The 15,067-nt window shown below is 29.5% G+C and overlaps 1 protein-coding gene across 2 annotated transcripts in view; it reads right to left on the bottom strand.

Annotated features, from left to right (window-relative positions):
• Positions 1–15,067, bottom strand: part of LOC118182829 (cell adhesion molecule Dscam1-like) — a 71,359-nt gene that overhangs the window by 17,566 nt on the left and 38,726 nt on the right. For both annotated transcript variants that reach the window (XM_035352223.2, XM_035352224.2), the window contains exons 10-13: positions 14,576–14,810; positions 11,566–11,664; positions 3,543–3,737; positions 2,058–2,228 (exon numbers count right to left, since the gene is read on the bottom strand). In XM_035352223.2, the coding sequence (XP_035208114.2) occupies positions 2,058–2,228; positions 3,543–3,737; positions 11,566–11,664; positions 14,576–14,810 (700 nt within the window). The remainder of the gene's footprint in view (positions 1–2,057; positions 2,229–3,542; positions 3,738–11,565; positions 11,665–14,575; positions 14,811–15,067) is intronic.

Below are 15,067 nucleotides of genomic sequence, written 5' to 3'. Positions count from 1 at the left end.
TCGAAGTCAGTGAGGTGCATGGTTGGCATACCCATTAGTTTATGGAAAATCATGCTACTGCTCTCCTTACTACATCTGCAAATTGTAAAAGAAAAACTTGAATACCTGAATGTTTTGAAAGAAATTATAGTAGACTAATTCTATGCTAAATTATATATTGGTAGATCTAGAGATGATGTAGAAGCAGCAATGCAATCAATTTCCATATTTCTTGAAAAGTGTAAAGGAATGCCAATTTACAACTGATGAACTGATGACTGATACTGAATGTGACTTTCAGCCTCACCGAAAAACAGTAAATGTGTGCCTCCTTTAAAAATATGGTGATGATGTATTGGTAACAGCACCTTATTTGTGTTTCAAGGCTACAAGTCATAAGGTTACTACATATTCATGGTATCAGGAGAGATTACTAGAGGATGAGGAAAAGCTAAGAAATATTAAAACATCAAATTGCTACTATTGTTGAGGTTGCATGATCTCAAGTGTAGAACATGACATGGTACCTTCTAGAAAGAAGAATTTTTGAAGCATTGAGGATCTCATTCCACAATCTCTTCAAGAATTTACAGATCCTGTAGTGATGAGCAAGAAAGAAAATACTAACAAATAGAGGAAGAATCACTTTAAATAGACAACTGCTTACTTACAGGCCTGAGCCTTAAGTCACACATGTCTCCTCTGCAAGTAGAAGTTGCAGCAATTTTACACAGAAAGTACAGATCACAAAGGTTACTTAATAGGCTAAGTTCATTAAGATTCTGCTCATCAAACATGGATGCCACATATTTTGAAATATCCTCCATTATCCAATCACCTCTGACTCTTAAACAACAAGCACTTTATCAAATGATGTATGATAATGCAGACTTCAGTGCTCAAACTATTTATGGGTATAACACATTCCACTTGTTGGGTGGCATATTTTATGCGACTGCAAAGTCTGTTGTCCTGGGCCAACATGCAGCTCAGCTGAAGGGTATACCTTCAGCAGGAAGTATGGGCCCTGTTGGAACTGTTCTTATTGAAACCCATGATAACCTGAAAATTCTCATTTCCATTAACATAAAAGCCATAAAACATAACATGACATAATATTTCATATTAACTGAAAATCTTTAATTGCTAAGAACTTTTTCTTTGTACGTAAAATTTCATTTCAGACATATTCATCAGTACTTAACTATAATAAATTGTAGCCTGCAATGCAGAACAAATGTAGAAGCTACCAAATGCTCACTTACATGGTACCTCATTGATGTTTGACAATGTAGAATACAAAAATCAGTTCACTGTACTATCATTTCACTCAAAACAATCAAATTTCATTTACAATTTACAGATGTAGCACGGAAAAGAGTAATAGAGCAGTGCCTCATAAACTAGTAGGTCTGCTAATCACGTATTTCACCAACATTTGTTAATTCCACAAATGCAAATTAGGCATATCAAGCATATGACATTGATATTAGGGCACCACTGCACAGAAGGGCGTTTTCTTGTTTTCCACTGACAGCCAAAAAATGGCCTTTTTTTCAGTGTTCTATAGCAGCATCGCAGATTATTTGAACATTAAATTTAATATATGTATTTTGTGGGAAATTTTGTATAGAGTGGTCATCTTCGAAAAATGCTTGGTTTTCGAGTTATAAGGAAAACTTGAAAACAGTGCCAAAATTCTGAGAATTTGTTTTGATTTTCATGGTGCAATTGGCTTCCGAGACAAGTTGCCAAACCTAAACTTATTCAGCATCACCCCCCCCCAAAAGAAATATAAACAGCTGGTGAGGAAAAAAAAATCCAGATTTTTCCTTAGGCAAGACTTTTGTTGACTCTAACAAAACACTACATTTAATATTACTAGAACATGTACAGTGAATATTTAAAAAGTATGAAAATGAAATGCTAAGGAAAAAATTAATTCATTATAAGACTAGTGCTATAAGCATAACTTTGCAAGGAAAAATGTCTAAAATGTGCCAGTTCAATACAAAATGTATAATATTTGAATAAAGTTTATTACCATATTATAATAAATTGCTATATAGAAAACTTACCACCATAAGGATGATGAGATGGCAGAGGCCTCTTGGAGTATACATATACACAAGCAGTTACAATTACAATCACAATTATAACTGTAGCTACGGCAACAGGAACAACAATGTATAAAATCTGAGTCACATCATCTACACTTGATGACATCTGTGTAGGTGGTGGAGCATGGACTAAAATAATAGTTTTGAAAAAATTTAGCACATAAAAATAGAATTTTCATTCTACAATTATACAGTAATTAAAAATCATGTTTAAGAAAAGAAAAACAAAAAGATTTTCCATTCCCTTATTAAAATGACAATGAAATTTATACATCAGTACTGCATTTGCAGATGCAAATACACCTTATACTACAGATTGACATCACAGTTTTGTAACAAGTGACATTTAGCAAGAATCTAAAATGCTCCAAAATAATGAAGTCATATAAGTAAAGAGAAAAGTAAGTAAAATATTGAATAACTATTGTTCAATCATCACATAAAATTTATTAATAAATTTATATGAAAACAGAGTAGCATTTATAAAAATTTTTAAATAGAGGCAGTTCCTGAGTTATATAATATTTAAAAGCAATTTTTAATAATAATTAGTGACTATAATTGTTTTAAAATTCTAAAACTATGTATGCAATAAGAAAAAACATAAAACATGCTTTTTAACAAATATAGAAAGATAAAATAAATCAACTCAAATTATGCTTAGTTAGTAAAATAGGTACCAAAAAAAATACATACATACATACATATATATATATATATATACATATATATATATATATAAAGAAGAACCATATCAGAAGCTTACCGCTTTTAGCCATCTTATTTGAGTAAATTCAAATGCAGCATCAATAAAAAAAAAAAAAAAGGAATAAAATAATTATACATTTTCTCCAAAACTAATATTATCAAAAACTGGCTTATGGAATTAAATTTAAATTTGGTAGAATAAAAATATTTATGGTGTTTTTAATGGTTACTATTCATCAATTCAATTTGACTTTTATATTTCACACTTCTAAATTAGTTGAATTACATATTAATTTCAAACTTAATCGACGTCATATGAATGTTGCATAATGATAACAGCACAGACAGTTATGAGGAATTCTGCCAATAATTACAATCAGTCAAAGTAAACCAAAACCAAAATCAAATCATTCTGATCCAAGATTTCAACTTGAATACATCACATTCTCTCTCTAGCTTCTGTGCAGTCAACTTGCTCTGTCTTTTAATATATTTCAAAATTGTAATGATACTAATGTAGTTTTTCAAAAACAGGCATGAGGCTACTGAGCCAATTTAACTGTGCTGACTTAAACATATATTGTTGAGCATATAATGTAAATTATTACTCTATTTCTAGATAATACTGTTAATATATGCATATAATGTAAATTATTACTCTATTTCTAGATAATACTGTTAAAATTTTACTCTATTTCTAGATAATACTGTTAAATAGATTAGAAATATACTTACATATAGCTTCAGCTGATGTACGTACTGTTGCTATTTCACTTGGTTCACTTAATCCAGTGGAGCCCATTGATGTAACATAGATTTGATAAGATATTCCAGCATCCAAGTTTGTAAGAGTATAGGAAGTCTGGTCAGCATCCGGCACTGATATTTCCTGCCATTTGTCTCCATTTTTACGATAATGAATTGAAAATCCTTTAAACAAAAAATAACAAAAGTTAAAAGAATGCTAATAAACACACACAGCAAAAACATATCTAGTTAAATCAAAAATAAATAAATAAAGGAGAGACAGCTTATAATACAATTAAATGACATGTATTTTAATAAATAAGGGAACATCACCATATTAACTTTTAACATTATTATATAAACACAGAAGCCAGTTCTTCAGCCTTACTTTTTAAATAACTTTTGTAATAAAGTGAGAACAAGTCAACTAGCTTAAGAAAATAAATGAAAAAAACTAATTACAATACTTACATATCAGAGAAAGGAAAACATTAGAATACAGATCAGTATTATTTCTAAATGCATATAATAAATAAAAAGAGTATCTATTAATTTATTTCAAATTAAATGGCATTAATTTCTTTTAAATCAACTGAATATTTTGACTAAATTTTGAATTTTCTACAGCAAAGATGAAACCATCAGAACTCATTTCACAGCAAAACTCTATATATATTAAGTTTCCTTTCCTTATCCATGTGTTTATACAACATAAAATGGCATTCTCTTCTTTCTGTATATTTATTTGTTTCCATCTGTGAATTTGTAACTATATTTTATTTTTTGTATTTTTTTTTACTTACTTCTGTACGCTTCGTGTGGCATACTACGTGGTGCACAGTTTAACTTTCCTTAAAATAAAAAATGAAAGCACATCGAAAAAAGGCAGGGCTCCTTCTAGTTTATGGAAATGGTCTTTATTAAATATGTACAGCAAAGTGAATTAAGATATAACTATGCTAACCCATAAAATTATGTTAATGCAATTTCATTTTACATTAATAACTCTGCTAAACTTCAGTTTCATATCTATGCTAAAGTTTCAGTCTATGTCTATGTTAAACTTTTGTCATTTGTTTACCCCAAAAGCAATTCATTTAAAGCTACTTCAGTATCTTTTATTTACTTCAGAAAGTCCTTAAGACTATGAAAAAAGATTCTTTTTAGCCCAAAAGACGTTAGCCCAAAATTGTGGTAAAACAACAGTATCTAGAGCCATCAGATTTTGAATAATGTATGTCTCACCCAAATATGAGCATATAGAAGCCCAAATTTGGAATTTGTTTTATTATCTATTTGATATTTTGTAAAGCATTTATGAGTCTTTGGTTAAGAAACTCAACGATTTAAAGTGAGCAATGGCAACACTGTACAAAACAAAAGGAAAAAAAAAACATTTTTATCTCCAGCACGAGAGACTGTGTATTGGAAATTCTAACAATATGCTTTATTTTTAATATTTTGTGATATTTTTGTTGAATTGAATTTTATGGTTTAGGTGTGAAGAACATATTTAATAAATAAAGGTAATGCACAAAACGTTAAAAAATGCACCCTTTGGGAGTAATTTTTTTCTGTTACATAACTTCTTTTTAAACTTTCCTTCTAACTCCTTAGATTATCTCAATTATGCAAATTTTTTTCCATGTCCATTTTTTCCGAGACTTTTTTAATAATGATGAACTGGGTGGGTGGCAGAATGGAGTGAACTGAGGTTACTTTATTTAGATTATTAACGATAAAACACACTGGAATTGCCAAACTATGCAGGATGATGCCTTTATAAATGACATTCTAAGAGAAATGGAACTGTTGCATTACACATGAGAACACACACACACACACACACAAAAAAAAAAAAAAAAAAAAAAAAAAAAAAAAAATTTAAATTTAAAATTTGAAATTTTAGATTTTAAATTATGTCCTAATGGGCTTTTATTTACATTTTGTGTGTTACTTTTATTTATTAAATATCATGTTTTTTGCACTTAAACCCAGTTCAACAGCAATATCGCAAAATAATTTTTAAATGAGCATATCTTTAGAATTTCGATACAGAGTCTCATGTGCTGGAGATAAAAACTACACATGAGCATGACACAGAAGTTGAATTCAGTAGCTTTAGAGCAACTGAGTTGATACTGAGACAAATTTTAAATGGAATAAGAGCTCAGAAAGTTAAGAACTTAACTTTCATGTACAATAAGTAAACTATTGAAGAAAAACTATTCTTTTCAATAACTTTTGAATCCTCCCCAAACAATTAAATATCTGCTGGAAAGTATTTCTTAGGAAAAGTAAACCCATTGCTCATATACTTGTCTCATCTCTGAGAATGTTGTCCATCAGACTCAGATAGACAAATAGACAAATAAACAAATAGACTGATACCAGCACCTGACAAATCCATATCATTAATTTTGGGCTATCAATCAGTCTTTATTAACAACCACACTGTTCACAGTAGTAATACATTTAACCCTTTGATACGCGACCTGAAACCATTAATTTTCGAATTTTGTTCCCCTCTTCTCTCCAAAATTTTAGAGTGAAAAACCGAATTATTACTTATTTTTTACCGATAAATGAAAGAAAATGGCTGCAGAACCACACATTTTTTAGGTCTTAGTACTTCAAATTTAGGTCTTAGTACTTTTAAAATTTCTTTTCAATTAGTAAAAATAACTTCCTTAGGAGTGGGTGACCCTTGAACTGCTCTCCCTCAAAACTGGGACAGAGTTGAACAGTTAGTTCAATGAGACTGACCTGTACAACCCATGGTGATATTCTGATGTTCTACCCACTTATTATACCTGTGCCTGTCAAAAGTGGTCTCCATAAAAGGCAACTTGACTGCAAGTCTTTCCCATGCAATTTTCAAAAACTTTTTCTCACTTATGTTGGAACATCCAAAGTTCTCTGCACACTCTGCAGGATGTCAATATAAATTTTAAACTTCAAAAGTTATTGATGGCACATCTTTTCTATCATAAACAATAAAAATATAACAATAATTAAAACTGCATATATAAACAACCTACCTATATTTATGGCATTTGCTTTGTGGTTTCAAAGTGTGACCATTGAGCCACTAGAACATTGTGTCACAATGCTCACAATACTCTAGAAGCTCCATGGATTGAAAAATTGCCACACAATATTAAACATATATGGATGGTTAGTGATGAAGGTATTGATTAACTGGCAATTATGGCTGATAAGATTTTTAACATGCATTCACAAACTGAAGTATACCAGGTTCATTCAACTGAAGTTAAGAATTCAAGCGAGTTCCAAATTACCGTTTCATAATTACTGAAGAAGATATCTTTGTTGGAATGGCAGATTGAAGAGCTCTTTTTCCATCATCAGACAAATGAAACAGTCATCGTACAGAAAGAAAAAACAGACCATTGTCTAGAAGCAGAAGTATTTGACTTATGGGGAAAGAAAAGGGGACAGCAGGGGAAAAAACTACGCAGCAGCAGTACTGCCAATAATTACATAATATTATACTTCAGTCAGACAATTTATCCAATAACCTGAGTGTAATACATACAGAACAGCACCTATATTTTATTGTTCTTATTTAAAATAAATTTCCAATATCAGATTTAGTACAATAATGGAGTTAGTAGTATAGTAACTTTCGACAAAACAAAGAAATTGCCTACAAATTATTAAATGTGGTGATAGCAGTGATCCAATAACAGGGTTCGTACACATTGCTGCACATGGAAATTAAGTACTTTTAAGGACTTTTAAGGACCAGTAATGAAAAAAAATTAAGGACCTATGAGCAAACGGGAACTGAACAAATTCAATTGAAGATATTATCTATGCCTGAATTTCACTTTTGTAATACCATCCTAAAAATAAAATAGATCCCTAAGTAGTACGCATTATTACTATACATGAATTAATTAACATAATTGTTAATAAGTTTGAGAATAAAATAAACTATGCAATTTATCAAGTAGCATTAAATATTTTACACTTATGATAGTTGGTCATATTTGAACGTTTATATTGATTTCCTTCTCTTTTAAGCCTCTTTTCTAACAATTAGAGATTTGTCTCAATATGCAAACCAATGCTCTCACTAGTTTCTGCATGCTTCATCTCCTAAACTTGTCAACCACTCCATAATGTACCTATGAGGGTTTAATTGATCTGGTAAAAGTTAAATAGTCCAAAACCCCGACAGACGTGAAGCATATTATCGCTATGTCTGAAATTAACTACAATATCAGACAAAGGTTTAAATAGACAAAGGCCTCTCATTTAAAAAGAACTTAGAACATAAAGGCATATTCTTATGCTAACAAAATATAATCCCAATATATTACCATTTTTTTAATGAAATTTATCAATGTTACGAAGCTTTAAAAAAAATCGTCGAAAAATACTCTGATTTCGGAAATAAAAAGTTTCCATAGAAACTAAACTTAAAATATCCAAAATGTTGAAAAGTTGCCAAATTTAGAACCGTTTAATAAAAGAATTCCCATCCCCAAAAGCAAAAAGTTGTTTAAGAGCTCTTTACTAGAAAAAATGAATTTCGAAATGCTTATTTTTCACTTCTTGCTTAGAAACTCGAGTATCCCATCATTTATATTAGAAATAGAAACAAATTATAACTCATGAACCCATTCAAAAGATTACCATATATACGGTAGTGAATCGCCAAAAATATTCCTCAAAATGCTAATTCACGCTCAAAATGACAGTCGTAAAAACAGACAAAAATTTCAGATGAATAAAATTAAGGACCTTCTATTGATTTTGGCCAAAATTAAGGACTTTTAAGGACCAAAAATCAATTCCAAAAAATCTAAGGACTTTTAAGGACTCTTAAGGACTGTACAAACCTTGAATAAAGGTTATGGAAAACTGCTTTCAATGAATATAATGCAAAATATACTTCATAAAATTACTATAATCAGAATTTAGGATTTTATTGGTTCAGTCTATAAATTCGTGTGCATTTTTTTGGTAAATATTTAAATAATATAAAAAAAAACACAATTTAACATTTTAATCAATTATATATTTTCCTCCATTAATGCTGCTTTTTCCAATGCCTCACCATCTTACAGGCAGCTTTTTTATGCTGTTGCTGTAGAAAGTGGTTTTGATGCAAAAAAACTTGAAAGTTCATAGTGTACATCCTGTTTAGAATTTAATTTTTTTCCCAGTAAAAAATTTTGTAAGGCATGAAATAAGTGAAAATCACTTGGGGCAATATCTGGGGAGTAAGCAGGATGTGGCAAAAGCTCCCAATTAAATTCACTAATTTTTTGCAGCGCTGTTCAAGCCATATGCGGTTTAGTATTATCATGATGAAACAACACTTTCTTGATATTCACCAATCGTGGGCATTTTTTGATCAATTCTGAGTTTAGATGAGAAAGTTGTTCACAATTAACTTCTGAATTAATCATTTGATTTGGTTCTAACAGTTCGAAACGTCCTGAACGCAGTTCATCAACAATGCCGCTTTTTCCAACTTAAAATTTTTTAAACCATTTCTGGCAGTCCTTACACTAATTTTTATCATTGCAAACGTGAATTCACCACAAGAAAATAAAAAATGTAGCACAGCACGTTTGTACTGATTATTTATATTTATCTTCTGGGTAGTAAAATGTGTTCGATATTTACGAAAGTTGGTGATGAACTGAATAATATGTTACTCAAACGATGACAAGTTTCAACAGGTTCAAAATTGTATTGTTTTAGTAAATGTGTCTTAGTGAATTTCACGCATACTCTTAATGCGCACGAACTTATGGACTTACCCTATACTTATTATTTATCATAAATATTGCTCTTATGAAGAAAGTTCTACTATGTGAATTTAAAAGGCATTCGATGGAAGCACATTTGTATTATATATTAAGTAAAAAAGCAGGATTTTATGTCAATTAATCAATTATTATGATTTGAAACTTTACTGTAACTTTTACTTTCTGAAGCTCACACCAGAATGTAAATTAGTTGCTTGAGTATTCAAGCTGAGGGTTTGACTATTTACTGTTAAGAGCTTCTGGCAGTTATGTACTATTGCCAGCTCTGTCAAAATTCATTCTGGCTTCAGCCATTTTGCTAGTCAACTTTAAAAGTATGCTTTTAATTATTTAAGCCAGCTTAAGTAGGCTAGTTTATGTATAGTAGTATATATTACTTAAATTTGCATTTTAATGTATGTTTTTTTAAATACCCACAAGCAGATGAGTTTTATTCTATGTTATTTTGTTCATTTTTACTCAGACTGCAGTCTTGTAGGATCTGAGGAATTTTAATTTAAGGTTCTATAAATGCAGAGCCTTACACAAGTACATAATCTATGATTTTGCATTGGGTACATATTCATGTACATATAATCTTATCCTAAGTATAGAAAAATTACTACACAAATTTTCTCAGATTTTCTTCATAAATAACCATGTTCCTGACTTACCTCAGAATTGGTCTATATTTTATAATTTGACTCTAATATAAAATCACTGTTCTTTAATTTCACAATATAATTTTTATTAAAGTTACCACTTTATTGAACTTCTAAAGCGCTTAGCATACAATCAGCGGAAAATTTTTAACCCGTTCAGGACGGGCATCTCTGTTACCGAAGCGTTATTTTGGGACGGCACGTTAACCGGACGCGTCGCCTTGTGAGGATGGGCAATTCACGCCGCTAAGCCTACTTTGGGAAAACATTCGTATAAATTAAATTTTTCATTCAATTGTTCCAATTTTTGGTACATTATTAGAAGAATATTCAAGTAGTTGTCAAAATTCATTTGAAAGCTTTATTATTATATTTTCCTTTAAAATTTTATAAAATACTCATTCTAGAATAATACAAATTTTCCCTTATCCCACAAATAAATATATATGGAAAAATATCCAAAAAATCGCAGATTTTATTTAACACAACACATAATTAAAATTAAAAATATTAAAACTGTCTTTCATAAAATTTCAACATGCAAGCAACGAAAAGGAAGCAATATTTCAAAAAAGAGACAGTGTATGATATTCTTTGACACATGGGTGTCCAACGTTGCATATGTCATAGGAACAGAATATCTGACACTATTTTACTTAGCAAATTTTACTCATTTAGCATTTATGTATGCTTTCCTTTTGCCATTAAAAAAAAATTTTTTTTTTCGCTAAGGGATCTCAAAGACTAATAAAAAAGTCTCTAATGATAGAACATCTATACCACTATAATGAGATAAAAAAATAAAATAAAACTAAGAAAAATTAATAAATTAAATTAAAAAGTATTCATCCAGAACATGTTCATTTGTTAATATAAAATGACCCAGTAAGAGCCATTACATTAATCAGCACTAACTAATTAGCATTTGTGTATATGCTATGCTCAGATATTGCTTTCCTTTCCCCATTAGACAAAAAAAAAAAAAAAAAAAAAAAAAAAAAAAAAGATTTCCCTGATGATACAAAATATTCACCTCAATGTCTAAAATCTAAGAGTAATAAAAAAAAGGAAAAATCTAAGAGTAATAAAAAAAACTCTAATGATAGAATCATCTATCCCACTATATCCCAAAAATAAAAATAAAAAGAACCTCAATGCAGCCAGAACATGTGCATTTGTTTATATCAAATGACCCAGTTAACAAGACTTTACACTGCTCAACATCCACCCACGAATCTCACTCTCATTCCGAAACAAAATACCAAAAATACAAAACATTGGGTAGGAAAGAAGATAAACATACTTAACTTTCCATATATTTCACCATAACCCCACATACAATTAGATCTAGCCACAATAAAAAATACTAATTAAATGTTCTATCTTTAAAGTCAAATGTGGTTCACCCCGCCAATAGAGTGAATTAAATGGCCATTCAAATATGACACACCCAGGCATGAGGTACTGTTTGCTGCTGTTGCATATATGGCAGGCAGCCCATACTGAACGGGTTAACTGTCATGCATAAAAAAAATGATAACAAAAGCTTGTAACATGCACCTGTAGTAAAAGGTCTCATTTCATCATCTAATGCCCAGCTGATATGTATGTAAGTAGACCCAATATCCTTAACCATCAAAACAGGTTGGGCGGGAGGTTCTAAAAAATAATGATAATGAAAAGATTTATGCAAAAATACAATTATACACAAAGTTAATTGAAATAAAAAATACACATATATCTTTCTCAAAACATAATGTAAAAGCTACTTATACATCATAAATTATGGAAATAATGTTACTACATAAGAAATATCACTATAGTTTTCATAACATTGAATTAGTTTTTAATTACAATTGAAATATTCATTATACAGGCCATCAAATGTAAATATTGGATTTAACCATCAAATACAAATATTATTATTACACACTGACTAAGTATTTAATTATTCCTACATAGACCAAAAGGTCAATGGTGAATACTAAAAGACATCAATAACAATATAAATAAATATGGGAGAAACAGTGATTAAAAATAAATATTAAAGTAATAGATTTGATATTGGCAAGAAAATTTATTATTCGATTTTTGCTACTTTGGCATGTCCAATCACACACACAAAAGTTACATTCTAAAAACCACTCAGTTATTCAATGGGATTGTACAGTACATTTTGAACAGTTCAACAAGGGTATCTCTAAATATACAACAAAAATTGATGGGTTTAATGGCAGATTGGTTTTTACATCAAGGACACTGAAAAAGAACATTTATTGCCCAATCAGTGACAGCATTTAAACAACAAAATTATAGCATGCTGCTGAAATCTCAAAAAAAAAAAAAAAAATAAAAAATAAATAAATAAAAAATAAAAAAAAATAATAATAAAAAAAAAAATAATAAAAAAAAAAGTAATATTATTATATGGAACTGAATAATAGCAATTTACACAAAATGAAATAAAAAGAAATAATGATTTTTTTTTGGAATTAAAAGGGATTTTCTTTTTTTTTTTTTTTTCCAATGCTAAAATCAAATATTTTAGCTTTAATATGAATACATTCAGATCAGTTTTTACATCTCAATAGGCATATATATTATTAGATCAGAAATTCAAATTACATCTCTATCAACCAAATATTATGAATATGTAAAAGAAAATTTTGGTTTTATATGGACAACAACTTTTACGAAAGACTCAAAACAAGGACTGTAAAATATTATGATTATGATACTCAAGGAAAGATTTTTCAGAACTGCAGACTTTCAAAATTTCAATAGAATTTTCAGTTTGCATTTATTATTAAAAATGATATCTACAAGATTTTATTAAAAAACAACTATTTAGATCAAGTTTCTTTTTCAAAATTGTATTTTACTTGTTTCACTAATGCTTTAATGCTTTCTTCTAAAAAGCCTTTTCAAAGGGGGGGATATCTAAGATAAAAAATATACCACTATGAATTATACTTTAAACAATTATCTGTCGCACAATTTTGACAAACATTTGTTCAAAAATCATAATTTTAATAAATGTTTTTTAATGTTTATATAGTTCAAAATAGATTCATATAAATAACACTATATTTTCCTTAAATTTAATTGTTTTTTAAATATATAAAATTTTTTATTACTTTACCTTATATTTGGCTTTCCTCACACACCCAAGCTAAACAGAAAAGTTTCAATGCAGGCACTTAATAACGTAATTTTTGGAGATAGAAAATTTATATACACTTTATTATCCGAAAATTACGATACTTTTATTCAACATCAATAAAATCTATAATATTTTTTCAAAAATTTAATAATTCTTCTGGCTGTGATAAAGTTTGAAACATGGTATGCATGGTATTTACACTATTTAATACTTCATTTCTCTCCTAATTTGTTTTCCATTTCTTAGATGAACCCATTGTACATTCTCTGGCAGGAGTTTTCTTTTTTCTCTGTAGGTGGCATAAGTTCCAAAAAAATGGAATTCAAATAAACTACTTGATACTACCTCATTCAATGGACGACCTCGTTTTCAAAAATGGATAAAACTGTGATATTTATCAATTATTTCATAAAATAAATCCAGTCTAAACCTTAAATGTGATTTTATTCCACTTTCTTTTTGTAAACTTGAAAAGCATTGAAAACAGCTTGATCTAAAAGGTGAAAGAATACTTTTTCTAAATATTTTTCCCCCACCATTTCTGGCTACTTGATAACTAGAAAGATAGCAATCTAAAAGTTCAACACTTTCCATTGCTTTATTGTAGTCAATTATGAGTTTTGGTTTTGTTTCCAATTTTTTACTTTTTCTCATTACCTCAACAGTTTCAAAATCATGAAATGGTCATAAAATTGTCACTTTCTTCTTATCCTTCCACTTCAGAGCGAGGATTTTTCCATGTCTAAATGATATAACTTCATCAGATTTTAAATTTCTATTTTTCAATGCTAATGGTAAATTCTTTTTGTTTTGTCTTACAGTTCCAAGTACATCTGTTTGATAAGTCAAAAAGATATCACATAATTCTAGTGAAATATAATAATTATCCAAGTTAATGTATTTAAGGTAAGGTAATGCTTGTTTCAATAATGGTATCATAACTTGCGAAGGTACCAATAGAACTGGAATTTAGAATGAAATGAAGTACTTTTCCTGGTATATATAATAAATGACAACAGTGAAATTGGTTAAAATAAAATGACTATTGAAATGCAGAGACTGCCTGAAATATATATAAATTTAATAAAATACTGCAAAATATGCAAAGGCTATCTGCCTAAGGGAAGAATGCATTCATGCAGTGCAGTCTATAAGAAACTGAAAAAATCCACAAAATCGCCTATGTGGTCAGCCTACTCAACATATTCCCCGAATTCCAGTCAAACTATCACTATTCAACTGTTTCATGCACTTTACTACTGGGTAGGCACATACTTCCTATTTAATTTACTTCAATCACTCAGCTCATGTTTTCATTGAAAAGTAATAAATATTATATTACATTGACTTTAAAACTGAAACTGAAGAAGGTCCTAGGCAGTAACAGAAACAAATATTTCAACTTACCAAGATTATGTGTTTTAACAGTAATTTCTTCACTTTGTGGACCACTACCAATATCATTGTAAGCACATACTGTAATAAGGTATCTAGTAGCACGTCGCAGACCTCTTAAGACGTAGTATGTGAGCTGCTCTTCAGCTTCAACAGTATTGAATGTATATGGTAACTTAGATGTGCTTTGCTTGTAGCCAACGTAATAGCCTGACAGTTCTCCATTCCAGTGTTCAGGTGGTGGTGGCTATGAAAATAGAAATATGTAAACTTTATAAGTTAAACAATAACAGATAATCTGAAATTTTTCATGAAACACACAACACAGTTAGCAACAAAGTAAACCTGATCACTTTGATTTTTAAAAAAATGTCAAAATTTATACCAGTATGTAATAAGCAACGTAAGTAAAAATTAGCATATCTAAAGTCATAAAAAAGTGTATGTATGTGTAACGCATAATGTAGAAAATTACATAGTGTAGATAATGAAATTAATATCAGA

The sequence above is a fragment of the Stegodyphus dumicola genome, chromosome 4 (genome assembly GCF_044657685.1).
Source record: "Stegodyphus dumicola isolate Sdum_Otavi_A_Nest chromosome 4, ASM4465768v1".
NCBI lineage: Eukaryota > Metazoa > Arthropoda > Arachnida > Araneae > Eresidae > Stegodyphus > Stegodyphus dumicola.
This window is presented reverse-complemented; position numbering and strand designations above follow the sequence as displayed.